Here is a 23,956-nt window from a genome sequence, read left to right on the forward strand (position 1 = left end):
TACAAATGGGGGACTTTTTATTTATTTTTTAGAACATGTTATTCCTAAAAGATGTGTGAATCTTTTTTATCAAAAACATTTAATCATCTTGTAAATTCTCTTCACCTGCCCCTCCCGCTTGCTGTCCCCTTCTGTAGACATTGGGCTGCAGCAAGGGACATATAAGCCTCAGGGTGCAGTATGGCCCATTTAATGTCCGCAGAGACAGAGAGAGTAAAACAACAGGAATTTGGTATGTTATAACATAAACATATATTAAAAAAGAAAGAAAAAACATCATAATAAAAAAGATGATACTGGGAATTTTAAGAAAATCTGAGAAACACAGTTGCATGTCTTTTTGTAACTGTTATGCCAATCTTTTTTTTTTTTTTGCATCTAACCCCAACATCACCCGCTCCAACTCTCAGCAGGGTCAGATGGCCAAACTAACTTTCATGGCAAGAGCTGTAATGTACAGCTGCTGCTCACAGCACAAAATAGTCTGTCATATTGTGTTAAGAAGTTCCGAAACACAACACACACAAAAAAGAAAAAGAAAATACTTGTTTGTTGATCCTTGTCATTATATTGTGCACATTCTCTAATAAAGTTTTTTTTTTTTTTAAAGTTCCGAAACCTTTTGAAAACTAAATGAAAGACTCAGACAGTCAAGAATAAACAATGCAAACAAATGTTTTAACTTTTAAAGAACATTATTTTATTTTTTTGCTGACTCTGATCAACCTCGCCCCCTGTTGAAGTTTTGTTTTCCTGAAAGATGGGGCAGCATGGGGCCTACAAGGTGAAGAAAGAGCTCCCTCATCTGAATCATCACAACATTTTGCCAACTCATCTAATGAGCACTTTCAGTAGGATGAAATATCAACACTACAACCAGGATCACATGGAACCACGAACCGAGAAGTTGATACTTTGACAAAGTTCAGACTAAAGCCTTTTTGTCATCAATGGACGGATGCGACAATTACCAAATCAACACAACCAATAATTAAATATTGATTCATGAGGACAGTCAAATAAATGTATATGATCACGTCTTGCAGGTTTGCAATGCTCTCATTATGTGATCTGATAATGTAAATGATCTAAAATTGCTAAACCGCCACATGTTTGTCATGTATAATGGAAATATTCCTAATCAGGCAAAATCATAGTGTTTAATTTAGTTTCCATAAAGCTTGTTATAGAATCTGCCTAATTATTTTTGGACAATATAGTTAAATAGCAGGGCAGATAATATTCTGATATATAAATTATTATCAAGGTGTCCTGTGCATCATTTTGAGCTGTAAACCTGTCAGTGGATCATAACAGACACATATTTTAGTTTGTACATACATTTTTTTTTTTAAAGCAGAGGTTCTTGGGAAGGTTCTTTGGTTGTCATTGATTAAAATAAATAAAATGATCAGCCACTAGAAAGATTAAAAAATGTCAAAACCAAGCATCCATTTTCTTGAAATGACTTTGGGTGAGTGGGTATAAGGACATTATGACGAGTTCAAGAGCTTATTTCCAATCAGCCACAGCTGTAGGAGGGATGTGTTAATTCCTTTTGGCTTAAACTGCTTAATTTCTACCTACTCCAATAATGGTTTCATCACAGTAAATGGAGGACTGGTGCCAGTTCAATCAGTGTTACTGCAGACACAGCAGGTGTGTTTCATGTTGAATAAAAGGTGGGACATAAAGTCTACTGCAACTTAGTGAACAAGTAAATGCACTCAAATGTACTGCAACAACACCGTTGCGTAAGTGTACTGCAGCGAAGTGACAGGAGGGTATTTTTGGAATCATGCATTATCTATGAATTCAGTGTGTAATCCAAATGATCTTGAATGCACTCGTCCATTTTTACACAACGGCCCTGTTTCTGGGTGAGGTAACTCACCCAGAAGAATATTGTTTTGGAACTATTTATGCCTCAGACAAAAACATATGTTGGTCACTCATCTGTCCATCAGTCTAAAAATGCATTGCAATGCATGTCAGCAATTATATAATCCCAAATACCCATTAACAAAGACCAGTGACTGTCAGGGATCATGCATCATTCACTACAGGAACACAACAACCTGTATGGTAGTATTCATTGCACATGTGTGCTTTTCAACTGTGAAGATACACATTATGACAGGTTGTCCGGTAATTTATTGAGATTAATTGGCTTCATAATTGAATATAAACTAAATGACCAATTCCTTGTGATTATAATGCAGCGCTGTGAGAATTCACCCTTTAAAGATTAAAGAAGGCTAACATGCCCACTGATCCCAAAACACCTGATGACGGACAGCATGCCGTGCCAAGCAGCAAACTGCCTGAGACACTATCTAACCAAAAAATCTCCCACAGCCACCTCACCTCGGCAATCAACAAAGCATAGACTTACGTCTTACCCCGTTGACTAACAACATGCAGCAACATGATCCAACAGTCTGGTTATAAGGTCATCAGTAGTATCTGCACAATCCACCAAACAAACCAGGCAAGACTCTCCTCTATGAGCTACTCTACCTCTAGCAAGCAGCACACTATACATGTCTTAGCATCACAAGTTAACATTGTACGTTCTGGACTCATCTGTCTTTGCCCTAATCACCTTTTATTTTTTAATTTGAAATGTTTTAACACCCATCCATTCACTGGAACTGGCTGCAGTGTCGGACATGTTGTTTACTGCCTGCCTTTGGCTCAGCCCACTCATACCCAGTTAACTGAGAGTAAAACCCCTCCAGCCAGCCTCAACTGGGCTGCGCTCGTCTGCCTCTGCTGCCAACTCTTTAAACTGTATCACAGCTTTTTCCTTTTAGACATTTCTATTGCATCCTCCCATAGTGTTGTTACAAAATACACAACACACAGTGTTTCTCACCATAATACAAGATGTATTGTGCATTCCAATACACATATAACATATTGACTTTTTTTTGTATGCTGCAATATTTAGTGTGTCAAATGCAGAATGCCAAACAAAACAGAATGTCTCACTGCATCTGGTTACAATTTGAAGTACAGTTCTAAATGTTTACTCAATAGCTGCTGCTCCACATGTATGAGACAGACTTGTTTAACACTGTTCATACACTTTCCCAACTCATCACCTGGTCCTGCTTTGCCTGAGAGACTGTTCATGCACATCCAGCAGCCTCTGAATCTCCTCTCCAAACAGGCTGTGCTATGCTCAGTCCAAACTCCCCATACTAATGTTGTACCTGCAATATCCCCACGTCAAGCCTGAGCCTGCAATACTGCCTCCCTTGGGTTACACTTTCTGCTTACTCAGTTGGCGCTGCACTGCTTTATCCCCAGGCTCTGACAGCCTTATCTCTAGCCTATACGTTTGCACATTAAACTCCTTTGCTCCAAAATCCCTTAACACCAAACTGTTTCTGTCTGAATGAGGATGTACCAAACAAGACAAAAACCTATCGACTGATGAGATGTTTCAGTGCAGCAGCAAAGAGATTTGCTACTGAAAATATGCACACCATCTCCCCCTTGTGTTGAAGTTTTGACTGGCCAGAAGCAGCACTGGACAGGAAGCATTTAAATGCACCAATATAATATAATATACTGTGTTAAATGCTGTAAATAACTCATAGCACAGGTCTCAAATGGGTCCCCAGGGTTTTTTTCCCCAGCTGAGGGTCAGCACTGGGGGCAGTCGAGCACATTCAGCACCTCGGTCAGCGACCGCATCGCCCGCCACTTTGGAACTGCCAGGGACAGTCGAGCAGAGGACACTGTGTCAGCCTTCATAAAACAATGTATGAATTGATCTGACCGCTACGGTGTCTTTTGAACTTGACACACTTGTATATTGAGCTTGCCAGCACAAACACTGACACATCGAGGCAAATCATTGGTCAAGATATAGCAGCACCTTCCAGATCATTCAAATAGATCACATGGTGTTTACTATTCCTCCTCGCAGTGTGTGATCATGTGCAATTAGTTGGCGGATTATCAGATTGGCTTTCCGCCATCCTGGCTGGTAGACTTAATCTTCCAGCCCGCAAACTCAGCCTTGTTGCCCACTGCTGCAGTCACCTGCAGGGATGCAATTCAATATGTTTGTGCGGCGCTTTGTGGTTTCAGTGCTAACTTTACTGAATCAACTCCAAGCTGAAATGAAAATGAGTCAAGTTGGAGATGGATTGTCTGAGCTGATGGCAGCTGTGTTGTGCTCACGAGAGTCATGTTCTCGGGCCGGGCTCGTGCCACTTAAGGGTATGCCGGCCATCTGGGGAATCTGAGGATTTGGGCACGTTAATATGTGCTGCAACACAAAAAAACACAGAAAGAAATCTCCATCTGTTTAACAACTCTTGGCCAGATAGCGTTTTGTAGATATCACATAAATGTGAACACTGATGCCAAAAGTAATTATTCCATCGTATTTTTAATTTAAACACATAACTGGGTCTAAAAATCACATGTCTTCTTTAGAGCACCTAATTTGTGTCTACTCATCAACAGGTGAGGAGTTAGAGGATTTATCAAGTGATGTAATTGAGTAATTATTTAGTGAAACAACCTCTTCCAACAGTGACAATAACAATCACCTCTGTACTGAGAGGCACAAAAGGCACATACAGGTACATTTTGTTGTACTGCCGCTGGCACTTTTGGCACACTTCACATACCTCACACCCATCCTTATGTCTTAAAAAATCATTTGTGGTTAAAATGCCACAAAGGATTAAAGATCTCAAGTTCAAAGAGTTAGGGTCATTGTAATTTAACATTACAGGCTTCACCCCTTTAAATCCAGATTGAGGTAAAAGTAGAAGGCACTAAACAGTTAAAATGACTAAGTGGAAGGATGTTAAACTTCTACACATAGCAGATGGTGGGGTCTCAGTTTGGCCTCAAATTAAAGACTCCCGTTTCCCCTGTGTCACTGACACAGAGGTCACTTCCAGTGTCATGGTACAGTGGGAATCGGTCTGTGTTTCCTGATGTGTTGGTTGGTGAAAAACATGCCAGGAAAAGGCATGGCGGGGGTGGGGACGTCTGCCAAGTTTTGTGGAACTGATAAAAGCACAGCATTTTCTCTTTCTTTATACGGATAACTGGGAATACCCGTTGCGTCATGTTCTTTGGATGTTAAAGACACGCTTTGGTCATTCTGACTCAGTCCCTTCATGCTTTCCCATTTACCTCAGCACAGAAGCCAGTTGATGAAGGGAGGGGTGAAGCCCACGTTCAGGATTACACCGTGTTCATAGTGTGCGTGCTGAGCGGCTGCAGCAACAGTTTCCCTCCGGACACAAAGTTTCTTCGATGGCTAAATACAAGCCCTGGCTGGTGTGCTGCTTCATCTTGGCTGGTTTAATCAGCGCGGTTGGTCTGGTCTGTCTATGCATCGTCTCGATAATGGACAGAGAGTGTCCCAGCGGCAGCTTCAAGCGCGCGGCTATCGCTGCAGACTCGCTCCGTTGCTCCGAGGTTGGCAGGTGAGTCACTTTCTGAAAAATAAAAGTGAGCTATTTGACCTGAGTTTGGCTTAACACATTGTATCTAAAACCTTTACGTTAATGCATAAAAATGATTTCACATTTTTTGGAAATTTAGATGCTGAATAAATTGTGTGTTCTTACAGATATGCAGTATTCCCATCGCATATTTCTTAATTTACAGAAATGAGTTAGTTGTTCGGAACTCTGTATGCTGCCAGGCTGCACCTCCATGCTCCTGTGGGCGAGATAAAAAGCTGAACTGAGCAATGGGATAAGCAGTTTAAGAGATTTAATAGGCTCTGTTAGAAGAATAGAGATAATGCCTGCAGAAATGTGTGCAGAGACAGGCCCTCTTGTTGATTTATGTCCAAGCTCTCCTGTTGGAGGTGACTGTAAGAGGAAACCAGGTTTCCAGACCCACTAACTGATTTTAATCTTTTGAATGCTGGGGGAATATACTTATCTCTTTGCTCTTTATACTCTTTGATGCAGTCACAATGTGGACTCCATTAATCTGTCATCATCCAAATATAAAGCAAAGGTGGGGGTTTTTATCACTAAAATGTGCATGGAAATTGTGTCTTTAAACTCCACTTTTCCAAACTCACTTATCACCCTAACCTACTTTATATACCTTTTCAAGTATGGAGAATAAAAAAACACACAGTACAATATAAATCACCCTATTAGTGTTGCCTGCCGGGAATGTCCCATTCAAAAAGGTATCAGTTTATGACATCCACTGTGTGACATAAAGACATAACCATTATCACATGTGTTGTTCAGCACATTGTTCACATGAGAATCCTTAAATGAAATGATTCCAATTAGATTGTTGTCTGTTATTACTCCTGCTGAGACATTTTCCTTAGTTGAACCCAAACTACAAAGTTGGGTTGACCTTACCAGAGCCAACACATTCCCGTCACTGCCTTCTCTCAGTGAACACAACTGACCCTATGCCAACCTCTCTCTGAAAAGAACCTTTCAGAGCTTTCAGAGCCGGTGCAGACTTAATAAGCTTACATGCTCTGTTGTTTAGTAATAAGTTGGATAAGCCTTATTAAAACAAGATGAGTTGTTTTTTTTAAGGAGAAGTATAAAAAAATTTTTTATCTCCGTGACCAGTGTCTTCCTTGTATGTTGCTTAAAAACTACCAGCATCAGCACATTGTTTAAACTTGCCTCTTGGCAACACTTTGAAACCCTATACCACTGCGCCGCCAAGTCTAGTGATGAATGCACTTATCAAAAGATGTCCACACTTGTATCCATGGGTGGGCAAATATGTGAGTAGTCAGAGAGTGTGTCATTGGCCGTGAGTTTACAAATTTTGCTATAAATCAAGTGAGAATGACTGGGAAGATGTTTTCAGGCGCATGCTCCAGCAAGGGGGGTCAGCAGTAGATGGCGCCATTGCAGCTCTTCTGTGCACATCTGTGGTCAATCCTCAGAGCATGGGGATTGGAGGAGGATCTATAATAACCATAAGAAATAAAAAAGGTGGGTCTTCTCGTTCATTTTGTGAGACCTCAAATGATGAGCATTCAGTTGCCCGATCATTCTAATTGCTTATCTCTTCTCAGGCAAAGTTAAAGTCTACAACTTCAGAGAGACTGTCCCACAGTCTTTTAACAGGAACCTGTTAAAAGACTGTCCCATCACATTAAGACTGACCACAGGTAGGCAGACTTGTCCATCGGTGTAAAGTAGTTTATAAGACTTTTCATACCCAAGCTTCTTTTCTGAAGGACCATTTTCAAGATTGTTTTGCTTTCAATCCAGTAGAAGTTATTGGGGACACTTACATATTATTGATAAGCACAAACGTTAAATAAATAGTTTCTACGATATAGTTGTAACCAGATACAAGGACACATTTAAAATATGTATTCAAGTTGCCACATCGATAAAAAAAAAAGAATAAAATATAGCTCTTATTGCTTTTATTGAGCTTAGATGTTGTTTCACATTAAATATTTTACAAATGTAATCATAATTGTTGACCTGAACAAATAATGTCACCTGAAGTCAAAAACACGTTTCTGCTGTCTTGCTCCTCTTTCTGTTCCACATACAGTAAAACCACCCGACCACCTGTTAATGCAGCTGCACTGTTTCCCACCTGTACATTGTAGGCAGCCAGTGGATCGGCGTTCCCGGAGAGCTGCGAGGCTACGAGGCCGTTCACAAGCAGCATGGGAAGCTGCCTTGGGCCAAGCTGTTTGAGCCAACCGTTAAACTAGCCAGGGAGGGCATAGCTCTGCCGGCGTATCTGGGAAAACTTCTGAAGGTCCCCATTGTGAAAGATCACGTGGAGAACTCATCTATCTGGTACAGCATCTCAATATGTTACTTATAGAGTATCTACTATGGAGCAACACTGGTAAATGTTTGAGGGCACTGACGAACGAGCACCGGAGTTGTGTGTCCTAGAGCAAAGGGCTTTCTTATAAATCCCTGGTTTAACTCATTTATTAGTCTTATGTAACCCTGGGTTAACAATTGACTCTTTCAGGATTTCCCATTGCATAATAGCTTCCCCCAGTTTCACTCTTATTTTAACACTTTTTGGATGAGTAAACATTATTGTTATATTCTATGCAGAACCCTGAACACTATTGCCCCTTGCACAATATTTCAGGGGAATGGTTTAGTGAGCCAAAGATAAAATAAAAGTGCCCACCTTCTTTCGTAAATGTTCATGTGAAATGTTGCTTTTTCCAAATGCAAGTTTTACAAACAAAGTTAGCTGCGAGTTAAGTGTGTTGTAAACAGCCTGTGAGTGTGTTTGCTCCTTCTCTGCCTCTGCAACAATGAGTGTGCAGAAACAAACTCCTGCAGAACATTTGAGAACAATTATTGATATGTGTGATTATGCACAAAAGATGCACGAGATATATTAATGTTTGCCGTAAAATGAAAGAAAAGTAGCACAGAGAGGTCACAAATTGCCCAAATGATGATGTGCAGCGTGTATTCTCTGTATACTTCCGGTGTCATCATATGTTCTAACATGTTCTTTTACGTCAATACTTTTTACAGTGAAGTTTTGTGCAACAAAAACAAAACGGTTCTGAGCACAGGAGACATTCTGAAGTTTCCTAAACTCGCAGAAACCCTGGAAACAATTGCAGAGCAAGGGGCCGATGCCTTCTACACGGGCAAGATAGGACATGACTTGATCCGAGACATAGAAGCTGCAGGTTGGTCCAATTTCACAATAAGTTGTGCAAGTTGGGAATGTGTGCTTGAACAAACAGAACAAGAAAACATACTTGTATATAATGTAGAAAAAGGAGAGCGGTAAAGAGGGTTTAATATAAATAACGAGTTGTGTTTATATTCTGCTTGTTTCTCTTAGGTGGGACTTTGAAAAGGGAAGATCTGAAGTCCTTCCAGGTGCGTGTGGAGGACGCATGGACAGTTCCTGTGGGGGACACTAAGCTGCACATCCCTCCACCACCTGCAGGGGGCCCCCTGCTTGCCTTCCTTCTCAGACTGATGAAAGGTTTCATGAACGTGTGAACTGCAGCAGTTGAATTAAATTCTAGGCTCTTTACCCTGTCGCCAGAATTATGACAAGATTGCAACGCTTAATCATTTAAAAGTTGGTTGCTCTCCTTTTTTTCCGCAGGCTTCCCCTTGTCTCCAAACTCCTTGGACGGCGACCAGAAGATCCAGACATACCATCGTTTTATCGAGGCAGCTAAATTTACTAATGGACAAAAGAAGAGCATTAGTGATCCTGTTTTTAATGACAGAAAGGTTGGGTTCTGAGATGTTTTGCTCATTATTCTTAAAAGACCAAGATCATATCACATGAGCTTCTTGAATCTTATTAATGATTAAAAAAAAAGTGACATTGAGATTAATTTAATTATCTCCTGATTCGGCCCTTCCCCTCCGCCCTATGCAGTGTGTTAGCGTCTTGCAGCTGATTGATTTGGTTTGATGTCCTGCAACTTCTAGTATTATCATTCTCCTCAGCCTTAACTCTGGTAAACCTGCTGCTCACCACCTGCCCAGTACCAAATGGCAGACAAACAAACAGCATCTAGCTGGTGGAACATTAGGCTGCTAAAGAGCAGATATTTCCCTCAGGAGTTGATGGAGAACAAAACACAGAGCTGAAAGGAGAGTGAATATTGGATTTACATTTGCCAGGTAGACAGACACAATACTTCAAATAAGTGGTATTCCATGTCTGCTGGGAGTGTAAATAGTTTAGTTTATTACATGTATTTGTCCATGTACAAAAACTCTTGTACGAAGAGAAGAGATGTATTGTGCCAGATGCGGTCCCTGGGAAGGTAGACACAAACACTAATACCTCAATGCACGCAAAAAAATAAATAATAATAATAATATTTCCGGTGCCCAATGGGTTAAAGTAAAAGTTTGCAATTTTGTAAGTATGCTTTCTTGCGAGTTAGATGAGAAGATTGATAGATATGTACTTAAGAGGTATACATCTTCTCATTATACCTTTAAGCAAGGACATGTTGAACTGTTTCTTTCGGATATGTTCCATATAAATGCTGCTACGTCTCTGCTTCAACACCGCTCTCTCTCCAAATGCTTCCTGTCTTTATCTGCACTGTGAGATGTCCATTCAAGGCAAAATGGCCAAAAAAATGACAATCTTAAAAAAGTTGCAAAACAAAACAAACCTCAAACGGGAAACAATCTGAACCAACCTGAGCTACAGTTTACAAATCACCCCAGCAGTATACAGAATGTTAATATAAACTTTCCCAGTCTTCATATGATATTCTTCTTTCAGGGTGCCGATCATTTGATTGATCCCTCCTTCATTAATCGCATCAGGGACATGATCTTTTCCAACTGCACCCATGACAACTCTTACTACTACAATGCCAAGCCGTCCCGTGACCACGTGGGGACGACTCATGTGTCCGTCCTGGATGAAGATGGACTGGCCGTATCTGCAACCAGCACCATAAACCAGTTGTGAGCAGGGAGCCTCTTCAAGTTGAATATTTCTGTATACCCTATATCATATTAAATCTACTATGATATAATAATTAACCGCTCAGTTTGCTTTGTTGTGTAGATTTGGAGGAGGCATTTACTCTCCACGGACAGGCATCATCCTCAACAATGAGCTGAGTGACTTCTGTGGGAGAGCCAACACTGTGAGAGCAGGTGAAGTCACACTTTTACCCTGAGATAACGGAATCAAAGACCAATATTGTTCTAATATGGAGTTTAATTGTCACAGGTGAACAGCCTCCTTCCTCAATGGTCCCAGTAATACTGGAGTCAGAGTCTGGAGTCCTCCTTGTGATTGGTGGATCAGGAGGAAGCATGATTACCCCGGCAGTGGCCTTGGTAATTGAACTCTGTTTGCATACTTGTTTGTCTGCTTTCTCATTTATTTGCTGACATGATTCTCCTTTATTCTTGTAGTCTATAATAAATCGCCTGTGGCTGGGGATGAATCTGAAAGACGCCATTGCTGAGCCGATAGTGTTTGTGGATTCTAGCAACATTGTCAATTTTGAGCCTGGTTTTAACAAGGTGAGACACTCATGTTCTCATCCCGCTGGCCATTAATGGAATTCAAACTCACCAGACTATGACCGTCTATTTAATGGATAACATTTATATTTATGTTAATGGTTTCTGATGGAGATTACCTCATCCTAATGATACAAAGTCTGCTTCATTTCACCTGTAATCAATTTTGAAACCTGAATAAGTATTCATTTGTGTTTTTTGTGGCCTCAGTCTGTGATAGATGGCCTTGGTGCTCTCGGACACAAGCCAGGGGGCTGGAAATACTTCTTCAATGTAGTCAATGCTGTGGAAAAGGAGAAGGGGTGCATTGTGGCCGTATCGGACAGCAGGAAGAACGGGATGTCAGCTGGATACTAACCACACAGATCATGAGGGAAAAATCTTCCCTAAAGACTGACTGAACCTTACGCCTTCGCCTTAAGAACATTGAATGTGCCAACAACAAAATGTGAGAAATGTTCAGGTTCTTTTTTGGCGAGCCACACAATCATTCAAGAAACTACCAACCTTAAAAGATGATAGCGGTGTATAATAACTTGATCTTAATTTTGTATGTGCGTATTTTTTTAATAACATTGGATTCACCAGACTTCTGTTGAGGCGATCAGATCCCTCCTACATAGACAGATTTTCAACCAGCCAGCCATCTCTCACACACACACACACACAAATTTCATTCTACTTAAATGCTACAGACGAACTCACAGTAAGCGCACCATGAGGCTGCTACTCTTGCTGCTGAGATCTGCTTTTATTTACTGCAGGATTGCACAAAGGCAAATCTATTGTAGTCCAACAAAACAAAACCAAGTGCTGTATCACACCAAGTCTTATATCAATGATGTTTCACTTTGTAACTTTGTGTAAGAACTGTTTATCGTAAATGAGCCATGAAAGCCTTTTTAAAGTGACATCATGCCAAACAGGAAACTTTTACTGTGACCTTAAATGTTTGTGAAACGATTCTATTCAGGTCTCTGAGCATGTTGTGGTGTTTGTTTAAAGATTAAGAAAATACTGTAGAATTTCATCTATTTTAAAAAAAATAAGTTGATTAATAATGAACAAAATGATCTAAAACAAAACATACGCATATTTTAACACCACCACCATGTAATTTTGTATTTTTTCTTTATTTTTCACATCAAAATGCTTTGTAATACAATTATACATTTTTACAACTATTAACTGTGAATATCCGTGTTGTCCCAATAAAAGATCAATTCCAAACAAAGACGAGTTATCACGTGTCTGACATACTTTTTGGAACCTGTACGTTGTTCAACTCAAAAACTTTCAATATGCTTTTCACTGCAAACTACAGCTCTTTAAACATTTATCTTGTATTGTCAGTGCAGTGCGATCAGCAATAATCTGCTTCATGTTTTCCTGTTTGCTTTGTTTCAGAGCAGCACTTTTGCTCTGAGACAAAGGAAGCGGCAATGAGATACATTTCAGGAGAGAGACTTATGAATTAGTAATGATTTCTTAAGTGGATTCTGCCCCGTTTTCCTTTGAGGCGCTAGATGTGAGTTATGAGAAGATGCAAATGTTAGCCTGTGTGAAGCCCCACTGTCTTTGTTGTATGACAAATGAGTTAATCTGGATAAATTGTGACTTCATAGCTTCATGATATGACCCTCTTTGTATGAATAACAGCCATTTTAAGTATAATTTTACACGATGCAGAAAACGTCTCACGCAAAGCAGCAGCAGTTAAATTATCCAGTGATGACTGTGACCTTCACTGTTAGCACACTTTAAGTCACAAAGCCTCTTGATGAAGCAAATGATCTCAGTTAATTATTCATTTATTTATATTATAGAAGCATTTGTGTTCATTATTTGTAACAGACATAATGCCATTCAAGGCAGCGTGTCACATTCAGACATTGATATACACTGATTATTTTATGCCTAAAGGGTAAAAAAAATTGTCTGAGTTGCATAACTCGGATGTTCATTATAACTAAGTGAGATTGTGCTTAATTGGGCTTTAAGGGAAATTCTAGTATGACTTGCTCATTTCTGCAGTCTTCATCTCCTTGAAAATAATTGTATCCACACCTGGTATTGCAACCGAAGATATTTTAATATCACTTTTGAAATGCGTTGGTGGACTTCAGGGCTAAGACACAAAGCATCCAATATTGATGTATAGTTGGAGACATTTGTCATCCCCTCTCTCCCCACATTGTCAAAGGCAAGAATGCTTAAGTGTCAGATTATTGGCTGCCGTACATCTGAATACGATTGAATTGTATGTGTCAGCTGGAAGCCACACAGCTGATGAATGAGTGATTATGATGAACGCATTGACTCCAGTGCTCTGCCTGAATAAATGCTTTGATCGAGTCATGGCTCCATAAGAAACGTAACAAAAGGAAAAGGAATTTCTCACAAATATAATTTTTTTTAATTTTAGCATCGCTGTTTATAGGGACGATGTTGATCGCTCCACTACATTTGTCCAGACTTAAATATCTGGATGGATTGCCAATATATTTTGTATGATATTCTTAGACCCGGAGGATGAATCCTACTCTTTGGTGATCCCAAAGTGTATATATAGCATCACTTTGTCCAATACTTTAGTTTATGATCAAATAAACTACTGATATGACAAACGGCCTCAGCTGTGCGTTGTGTTTAGTGCCAATTTGTCAAATGTTAGCATGCTAAACTAAACAAAACAAAACACAATACCTGTTTAGCATCAGCATGTTGACATCTTGTCCGTGAGCATTTTAGCCTGCTGACGATAGCATTTAACACAGAGCTATGCCTACACATACTCAGAGCGCAGAGCAGGCTGTAAACTCAGTCTTGTTAACCATTAGCTTACTCTTGGTGCCTTGTGAGAACCCCTCGTCTGTCAAGTAAAGGTAATGAGATGCAAGAACCAAAAGACATTTATACAGTGGGTATGTTTTAATAATTAATAATAACAGTATCTGCATTTCAAGTTGAAAACATCTACAATATCTACTTTAATAATTTGATTAAAAAAAACAATAAAACATTAAAATTACAAAATAAATGATCCATTCATATTGAGATTGTCCTTAGTTTGCTTTTAAATAAATATGTGTGTTGTGAATATTTAAGCACTTAATATCATAATACTTTCTATCACACAGAAACCAGTCATTTGTAGAAAAAAGTTGAGAAAGGCAGAATCATTTTACATTTTTACGCATGTCAGTAATTATGTAACATTGACATTCCAGCTGAGAAAAGAGCCCTGAATACAAGCAGTGACAGTGAGCAGCAACAGCTGCAAAGTCATTATGGGGTCATTACAGGCCGTTGCACTCTGGCGTGTGGGAAATGACTGTAGTCATTAAGCAGGACTGTTTATCAGCCCTTGAGGTGTGACAGTCTGTTATGTGCTTGTCATGCCTGCTCTCCCTTTGTTTGAACAGCTCTGGAGACATTTGTTAAAGTTTGACTATTCAAATGACTAAAAACGAATTTGAGGTCTGTTAGTTTCAGTTAATTTCTTCCAGTGGATATATCCTTAATTAAGATTCAAGTTCTTTTCGATTGCTCACATCATCTCTGTAATGGACAAACACCATGCTTTACAATGCTAATGATTTAAAAAAGCGCTTCATAAATAGGAATTGTACACATTTATGATCGACAGTGTGAACAAAACACTGATGGTAAAGCCTTTACAATAACATCCGGTGTCTTGTGCCTTTCTTAATTACATGACATGATGAAGTGACAGAAATGCATTAGACATGGGTCAATATTCTGAATTAATTTCAGACTGAGGCCCTTTGCTTTGGTCATAAACAAGCAAAAAGTCAATCTGTGATCCGAGTCGCGTGTTATGCTTCACATGAACGTCTAACTTCATGAGAGACCGATTTGTGCCCCAGACAGCCGACGTTCTTAAGTCCATCTTTAATCTCTCAGCTCCTACCTCTGGGGTCAAGGTTCATATAGATGGAGTCTATCACAGGTGTCTTTATGACCTCAGTACCCTGCGGCATACGCCCACTTGCGAGGATCTGACTGAGCGTGGAGTCCATCTTCATAGCGAATCACCGCCTGCACCACAGCTCCTGTTGATGTGAGGAACTCCGTCTCGTGGTTCTTTAATGCCAAACCATGCAGGACTTCCTGCAGGACCAGACGATACAAACCAAGAAAAAATTAATAGGCGCATGTACAATCTGTTTCTCACACAGCAGCATTCAATAATGCTGTGTTTCCAAAGTGCATCAGGGTCTTCCTGTAGATGTGTTAACCATTTTAAGAATTCATGTCGATAAGCCAAAAAAACTGAAAACACTGAACTTGTGATGTGCTGCCTGACACCAAGGGGATGCCAAAAACAATAGCAAATAACTTTACATCCTGGAGAAATAATCAAATCAAAAAGGGAAGCTCTCCAGAATCTATTCTTCTATTTATTTCTGACCACAAACTAGACTTTTACTATACCAGTGCTGAAATATCTTTCTCCCTGTTCTTCACATCCCTGAAGGTAAATATAATGAACAGGGTCGCGGGTGCCGGTCACGATTGAGGTACTGTACCACTGCGCAGTGGTAGCTGGGCTTCTGGGTGAAGGATTGTCTCCCCACACACCACACCACGCTACCATTAGTCAGACATATTGTTTGCGGTTTGTGACACTCACTTTGTCAAAGTCAGACTCTGCTACAGTGGCGTTGGGACTCAGCTGGTTGTGGAGCCTTGGATCTAAGACAGCTTTTTTTAGGTCGTAGCCGAAGAACAGTGCATTCAGAATCACCTACAAAACAGAAAACATTTCCACTGATGATAACTTAACACCTGATGTAATTACATGGTTATCATAGTACACTTCATACATTTAAATGCTACTTTAAAATGGCTACAACAGCATGCGAGTTGGCTTGTATCTTACCTGAGCGACTGCGGTGGTGATCTTTGTTCCTCCAGAGCCTCCGACCACCATCTTAACGTTGTTGTTTTTGTCGAAGAGGATGGTTGGACACATCGAAGACATTGGCCTTTTTCCTTTTAACATAATGGTAGTTTAAGTTAAGTAGTCAAATGAATCAAGAGTAAGACCTTTGCAGTGCCTATAAAAAGGTTTCATATTTTACCATCTCACAACTTTAAATCAAAGTATAAGTTTGAAATGGCTTTTTTGTGTGTAGATACATAGAGATCCCCATTCAAATAATCCCCATTAAACCTACTTTGATTCAATGTTTTAAAACAACGAAAGACTAAAACCGTCCAAAGGTGGTGAAGACATTGGATCCAGTCTGTTTTTAGTATGAATGCACACAAAAACATGATTCAAAAGCCAAAATAACGTAGTGACAGAGGACAGGACAACCTCTGTGAGGCTTTGAATCAGCCCATCTACACTAATTAGTGCGTGTGCGTGTCTCACCTGGCCTGATAAAGTTGTTGGGTGAAGGAGGCACTCCGAAGCCATTTGTGATGAGCGGAGAGCTGAAGTCGTCCATCTCATTGTTGAGAAGTATCCCCGTTGATCTCGACATGACTTTAGAGCCCAAACTGCAGGAAAACAATAACGGGTAAGATGTCGGGGGAGTTACAGGGACCAATGAACTAAGAAAGTTCAAACATATTGGTGAAGCTCAATCAAAGGTCATACAATTGGTTGATGGTGCTGGTGGCAGCCACAGCGCTTCCATCTTCTGCTACTACCGAGAGGTGCGAGGTCCCGTGGTTTTCAGGCAGGTAGAACTCAGGCTCGTAATAGTTCATGTGATGTGTGGTTTCATCTGTGATCTTTTCACGGAGGTCATCGGCATAGTGATTTGAAGTCATATTCTGGATGAGCTTTGGAAGAGAAACACCGACATGAAAATAATGAATATGCCAAACATTCATCAAAATGTATTGTTAAGTGTTATTTAATAAATAATATTGATTTGTGTTCTGTGAAATTGTATTGCTCCCTCAAATTCAAGACAGGCAAAGTGCATGCTTTTAAATATGTCTCAATTCCCACCGTCTGTGGGAGGAAGTAGCAGGGAATCACCAATTTCTCCACATATTAATCGCTTGTAGAACTCTACACGTTTTAATTTAGGTATGTTTACCCTTCAGAGTGTCAGTCATTTTACTATTAGAAAACATTCCATTATTCTTCTCACTGCAGTCTAAACAGCAGGTTAATAGGAATTTGAGAAATTGTTATATACTACAAATTTGATGTTGTAAACTGTTAATACTGAGAGTATCTGCAAACTAAGCACACATATTTTTCGAAAGCATTATAATTCCTGCTTTATGCAACGAAAGCCTGATTTGACTCTTTATGGTTGTATTTAGGCACTCACAGCAGTAGTTAGGAAAAGACTGTGCTCTTAGTTTGATATTGAAAAAGTCAACAATAACTCTTTTAACATTGAATTGAAAGCACAAACACAATGTACACTTTCCCTAACCTTAACGAGTATCTCAACACCCTCGGACCATTTTGTTTTGCTGATCTCCTGTGGTTTCACCTTGCTGGGATGTACACGATGTGCCTCACGACGTACCCAGCTGCAGGTGCTCAAGGCCCCTAATTGAGACAGGGCGGTTTGATAAAGGACAGACGGGAGAGCACAAGGGAGCGGGGAGCTGGACTAGCAGGAGGACTGCCACCAGGAAGAGGAGGACACTATCCCTTGGACAATACTGTGTTGAGTTTCGTTTGGTTGATAACCCCTTTCTCCCCCCCTAGGATGCTTTCTGTTTATTCATGGACTTTGTTTTTGATTTAAAAGCCACTACCGAGGAAATGGAATAATAAACTTTTGTTTTCACTTATACCATCTGACTGCCTGTTTCTGGCTCTCTCTTGCACTGCCCCACCCTAGGCGGCCCTAGGGACAACCTGTGGCATTACAACGTGTACACTGGATTATTTTTTAACAAAGAAAACACTCCTCGGTTTGTATAGCAAAATGCTTTGCTTGCACATGATAAAATATGTAATTTAACTGAATTAGAAGATGTCTGACTTCTGGCAGCACTACTGAAACAGAACCAGTGACCTTACATCTTTGATGTTGAGAAACTCCGGATCTCCAAGTAAGGTCCTCTTTGCATAAGCAAAACGAAACGCCTCCACGATGCGATGGTAGGTCAGGATCCTTTTCTCTGTGCTGGCCATACTATCTGAGGTGAAGTTGTACCCTGTAGAAAATGTAACAATTAAATGTAACACGGTTTGGACCACAGCTTCACTTATCTGTCCTCATTCAGATGGCTGTTCAGGTAGGAAAGGAGACAGCTGAAATAGACTTGACCCAGCCTGTTCCTGTGTTTTTATTTAGTCTAAAAGCTGCTGTGACCAGACAATGGGTACCAGCCTGAGCTGACAGCCACTGGGGAAATGGGAGGAGAGGTTGAGGGAACCGGAGAGTTTTGGTTTGATGGGTTTCAGCTGTCAGACAGAGGCAGGAGTCACAGTAAATCAGCAGGATGAAAGTTTTGGGCAGTCACTGAAATGTGTGCATGAAGCCTCAAACCACTCGACTGTGTCCAATTAGAGGTAAATTGGTGAGATTAGTGTTAGCATGGGAGACAGGGGGACGCAGTGAGTGGGTGGCCAGTCAGAGGAAAGGAAAGGTTCAGAGAGATTAATTACTTTGGAAGTAAAGTTTCTCATCTAATGCTCAAAGGCAGACACTGTCACTGTACCAAAAAGCAGCACAGAGACCACAACGTTTTCTGCAATGACCAGCCATCATAGGAAAAATTTGAATCAGGCAGATTATGATGTACACAGACAAGACATATGCTTATATGCATGACACAAATGATGACAGACCAAGGTAGCAATAATTTGATTAGCAACATGTTGATGAACTTTACTGATTAGACTCTGGGCCTCTCAGGTGTGAAGACAGACCGCAATTATCTTTGGATCTTAATAACTTCAATCAAACAAAAGCCCTCAGGGTTACAGAGTCGTTCCCTCTGGTGTTTTAACTGCATCCTCACAATTGGAGGTGGTTATTGTAAATTGAATATTGTTTCAGTAGCTTATTGCTTTATGTCATTTGAAGGCACCATCTGTTGCAGCAACAGCAACTCAAGTCCTAATACTTAAAAAAAAACTGTCTTTTTGCCAGTGTCTTCTTTCATCAATACAAGAGTGATTAATATGTATGAGGCCGTCTGATCCGTCACAATAATAATAATCCAGAAAATAAAGTGTCAAAATGACTATTCACAGTGTACAGTTGGTGATTTGCTGGATTTTTCCATTTTCAGGATCCTACATGTTATTTTATTAGCTTTAAAAGATCACAACGGCTGCAACACCAAATTGGGCCAGGGATGTTTGCTGAGGGGACCAATGATTCCTTCCATACTTCCTAACCACCTACTTTAGGCACCATTGCTGTGACCATACTCTTATTCAAACTCTGCCTTAGTTTTGATCTCAAACGCACACACCTGTCTGTCGTGATTGTCTCTTGCACGGTTGTGACGCTGTCGAAATGACAAAATCTGTCCACAGACGTAAATACAGACACTCACACAGACTGACGAGGTTAAAACATTACCATCGTCGCAGCTGGTGAACATAGAAAAATAGATTCTAGTCATTTTTAAGCCAGTGGTCCCCAAACTACGGCCCGCCTCCACATTTGGCCCGGCCCCCTGAACAATACCAGATACGCATTATGATTTTTTTTCAGTCTGGCCACGCAAATCCTCGACTAGCCCCTGTCAAATAGAACGGAATAATGGCAAAAGGTTAGGTAAGAGAAAAATTGATTCAGAATGCAGGGTATTTAACCTGCAGTGGTCAAACGCTAATTTTTTTGTTCAATGCAAAGAAAAGGCTGTTTGTCTCATCTGTCAAGAGGCGGTGGCGGTATTCAAAGAATGCAATCTGCGCCGACACTATGAATCCCGTCACAAAGACAAGTATGATAACTTGCAAGGCCAAATGCGAGCAGACAAACTCTCAAAGCTAAAAAGTGGACTGCTAGCTCAGCAGAATACATTTGTACGCCAAGCTCAGCTAAACCAGTCATCTGTTCGGGCCAGCTTTCAGGTTGCTCAACTGATAGCAAGCAGCGGTAAACAGCACGAGTCTGTCGGTGAGTACAATCACCACACGCATTGAAGAAATCGGGGGTAATGTATATGCCCAGCTGCAGCAGAAGACGAAAGAATTTGACTTTTTTTTGAAGATCCCGGAAAGGGTTATTAATATTTGGTTATGTGTGGCTTTCTGGAAAACAATAAATGTTTACATTTAGGCACCCCTGCGATCGTCACACTTTTTCCTGTTACAAACTGACCCCGGCTCCCATTAGAGAAGGGAAAAGTTATGTGGCCCTCACAGGAAAAAGTTTGGGGACCCCTGCTTTAAGCAGTCGCTTATTTGGCGTACAGACATTTTAAGTTAATGGTATCAATCTTCCTATCTAAAGGTGTCGGAAAAATATTCCTTCTTATTTCAATGGAATTTTCTTCCATTCATAATTTAGCCAATGAAACCACAGCATTACAGTTACACTTATTACACTTGTGAGCAAAAGTTCATGATGCCCACATTAATGGGCCCACATTAATGTCTGCACCAGATATCATGGCGATCTAGCCAATCATTTTAATTTATACATTTCATCCAACTGGTGCTGCTAGATAAAAGACCAGGGATTAGTAAAGTCATATAGGTTTCTAGTTTTTCAGGTCCTTCTTAAAACAATAATCAGGTTTCCATAATGCACATTGAAACAGGTTTTGCAGTTTGTTGTCATTCCTCCTGTTCATACTGGTCATTAAAATATCCTTTTCTAATTAATTTTCAAAGTAAGGGATGGAGGACAATATCCAATAGTCATAGTTTTGTGCAAGCTTGCTAATGCACTTTTAATGTTAATAGCATTAGAAAAGAAGATTTTAGGTATCAATAGGGGGAACAATACATTGCAAAACTTGTTTCAGTTTTTAAAGTTCTACCTGACGACTGTAAGATGGTAAATTGTCAACCCTTTACTCATCTGGAAACCAGGAATGTATGTCCCAAATTGTGTGGCAGCCGTTGAATTAAATGTCGATATGTTTCAGTCTGTTGCGATAGTTAATGGAGGGGAAAATACATTAATGTTGGCTGTTAGATGGGAGATTGTACATTCTCTGTCTTGTGTTGCAGTCATACATGCCATATGATGTATAATAGTTGTGCATGTTTATACTTTGTAAAACAAATATACATTACAAATGTGAGTGTTTTACAAAGTAGGTCAAGTTTACTTTAGGTAACTAAGACAACAAAGCGTTTAGAGTAGATTTAGCGTGCTGTAGATCCACATGCTGCTCACAGTGGTGTATGAGAGAGTGACTGGCAAAGGGAAGGCAGCTCACATTAAAGCACTCCCACTCGGGACATTTTTGGACAAATTATCAAGGCTTACCATTCAAGATGTGTAATATCAGCGAGAGCACAGGGCCGCTAGCGGGGGCATTGGGAACAGCCATGGTGAACTCCCCCACATTCACCCTTAACGGCTTCTCATCCAAGACAGCCACATAATCCTTCAGATCCTCCATTGTGATGATACCGCCTAAACACAGATTGACACACACTGTAAATGCACACCTGGACAGAACTGAACACAAAAATAAATCCTCCTTAAAATTAGCTATGCACATGGAGGTGCATGTTGGTATGTTTTTATATACGCCTGAAGTGTTTTTTTGGAATTTACTTTTAGTGCTAACAGAAGTGGCAATGACGATAATGATAGTATCATTGTGTCTGAACTGAATGTGTAAAACGATGACTCACATATGCAACATTATTACTGTGGAAACTTGATATTGCTACTACTTATAGTATACTTTTCCATCTAACAAAAAAAATGACTTTAGACAATGAATAAAATTGAAATAAAACCTACCTGCTGCCTGAATATCTGTCACAAGGTTCTGAGCCAGTTGTCCCTGGTAGAAAGCATCAGGACCCTCTTCTGCTATTTTCCTAAACGTTTTGGCAAGCTTGGTAAATATGATGGTTTCATTTTCTTTCAGAACGGAGCCATTTTTGCCACAAAACACTTCACTGAAATGGAGGAAATAATTATAAGGTGGGAACAAAACATTCCTAAATTCTCAAATAATCAGCCACTGATCTTATATTGCTTCAGGTCCATGCCTCTCACCACAGGGCTTCGTCTTTGATGATGCTATTCTTCTTACTGGACAAAGCTTTGGCAAGGGCCTTGCCCAAAGGAAAACCTTTTTCTGCTAAATCAATGCTTGGCTGGAACAAGTCTTTCCAAGGCAGTTTGCCGTGTCGTCTGTGTGCCATCTCATAACCTCGAATCTCCCCCGGTATGGCAATAGACAACCCTCCTACCAACCATGGAAGCAAAGGAAACAAAGACTTAGATTATCACACACACACACACACACACACACACACACACACACACACACACACACACACACACACACACACACACACACACACACACACACACACTTCTAAGATTTTTATTCATGAGTTTAAGAGTCTGTCAAAGCATATACACTATCTTTGGTCTGTCACTATTACAAGGTCATTCTCTTTCACCATAGTGTTAACTGCAGCTTCCGTCAGCTCAATTCCATGTCTGATAGCGCTGGTTAAACATTACCTATCTGGGATAAATCTGTGCTATTCCCAAACATGTTCTCTGATGCATTGCGTGGTGCCGTCTCCCTGGCATCAATGGTCTCGACCGTCCCTGCGTACAGGTCACAAACCAGGAAATGCATTTAGGATCGAAGATAATCAGGTAGTTGTGTGGATTTGTTCCAATAGTGGGAAAGTAAACAGAGTGAAAGTACCAGTTTTGGCATTGTATATTGTGAAGAAAAGTCCTCCTCCGATGCCCATACTGTGAGCATTCATAACTCCAACACACAGTAATGCAGCTATAGAGGCATCTACTGCAGACCCCCCCTTCATCAGTATGTCTCTACGGTAAAATACATTAAAACACAGGGAGAGAAGGGGTTGACGGTTAGTTTTGTTGGCAAAGAGTAAGGCAAGTAATGTTAATGCTTCTATGTTTATGGATGAAGGTGTCTGAGAACCGTGTCTGTCTGCTGTGTTTCAGTCTGTAAGCTCTTACCTGCCGACCTCTGAACACGGCCCAGCATCTGCCGCCACAGCTGCCTTCAGGTACACCTGCTCACTCGGTGGCTTCCTTCTCCCAACACCAAAGAAGACACCCACAAATGTGCCGACTGATGCCACCAGCAGCAGCGCCAGTGCCAAAAAGATCTTCTTTATCCTCTTCTTTACCATATTTATAGCGCAGGAACAATGGATGTTTTTTTTTTATTTCTGTCAAGAGAAAATGTAAAACATTTAAATGTGTGTACATTTTACACACTGGAAATGCAGCTGCCAAGAGCTGCACTTTGTGAAATCATGAACATGTAAACACGCATCACAGATGACAATACTGCATTATCAGCAGTATCAAAACATTCAGAAATTTGGAGCAATACAACGTGCAAGAAAATTCAAACCCCAAAAAAAAAAAAATATATAAATGTAATAAAAACAATACACAAAACATACACTATATTTATCATGTGAATAAAACTTAGAGAAGCTGGTTCACAAACCATATGTTAGAGCGTCCACACTACGCCAGACGTTTAGAGCACGGCAAAGGGAGGAGATTGGAAACGCACCTGAGGCCGGATACGTTTTTACGAACAGACGCCTCACTGTCTAATAAACTGGCACAGAATTAGCAGCAGTAGTTGAGTTTGGAGACTTGATCCGCTTCCTTTACTTTGCTGCAGCAGTTGAGAAATCGCTCGTCTTCGCTCATCTGCAGCTGGATACTTTTCAGCAAATTATATGTATGTATATGTTCTGGAAGTATCTTTCTTTGTTTGCTCATGTCGACAGATTACCGAGGGCGTGGATCTGTGAATCATGCTTA

At 40.4% G+C, this 23,956-nt stretch overlaps 2 protein-coding genes across 2 annotated transcripts; one reads left to right on the forward strand and one right to left on the reverse strand.

The window, feature by feature from the left end:
• Window positions 1-5,292: 5,292 nt before the first annotated feature.
• On the forward strand, window positions 5,293-12,237 carry ggt5b (gamma-glutamyltransferase 5b; the record flags this gene model as incomplete). The annotated part of the gene is given in 13 exon segments (XM_079234719.1): window positions 5,293-5,465; window positions 6,844-6,971; window positions 7,055-7,150; window positions 7,607-7,802; window positions 8,514-8,674; window positions 8,833-8,987; window position 8,990; window positions 9,106-9,236; window positions 10,255-10,442; window positions 10,546-10,637; window positions 10,714-10,823; window positions 10,902-11,012; window positions 11,223-12,237. Coding segments are annotated over 13 exon segments (1,689 nt in total). The 3' UTR covers window positions 11,370-12,237.
• Window positions 12,238-14,079: 1,842 nt separating this feature from the next.
• ggt1b (gamma-glutamyltransferase 1b) lies at window positions 14,080-23,304 on the reverse strand (the record flags this gene model as incomplete). Its single annotated transcript, XM_079234718.1, has 12 exons — window positions 14,080-15,146; window positions 15,670-15,783; window positions 15,919-16,031; window positions 16,417-16,544; window positions 16,645-16,832; window positions 18,043-18,179; window positions 21,425-21,574; window positions 21,911-22,071; window positions 22,172-22,364; window positions 22,649-22,738; window positions 22,842-22,972; window positions 23,129-23,304. 12 exons carry the CDS (start codon window positions 23,302-23,304, stop codon window positions 15,000-15,002), a joined length of 1,728 nt encoding a protein of 575 aa, XP_079090844.1. The 3' UTR covers window positions 14,080-14,999.
• Between the last annotated feature and the right edge of the window lie 652 nt (window positions 23,305-23,956).

Source organism: Taurulus bubalis (assembly GCF_910589615.1).
Source record: "Taurulus bubalis genome assembly, chromosome: 19".
NCBI lineage: Eukaryota > Metazoa > Chordata > Actinopteri > Perciformes > Cottidae > Taurulus > Taurulus bubalis.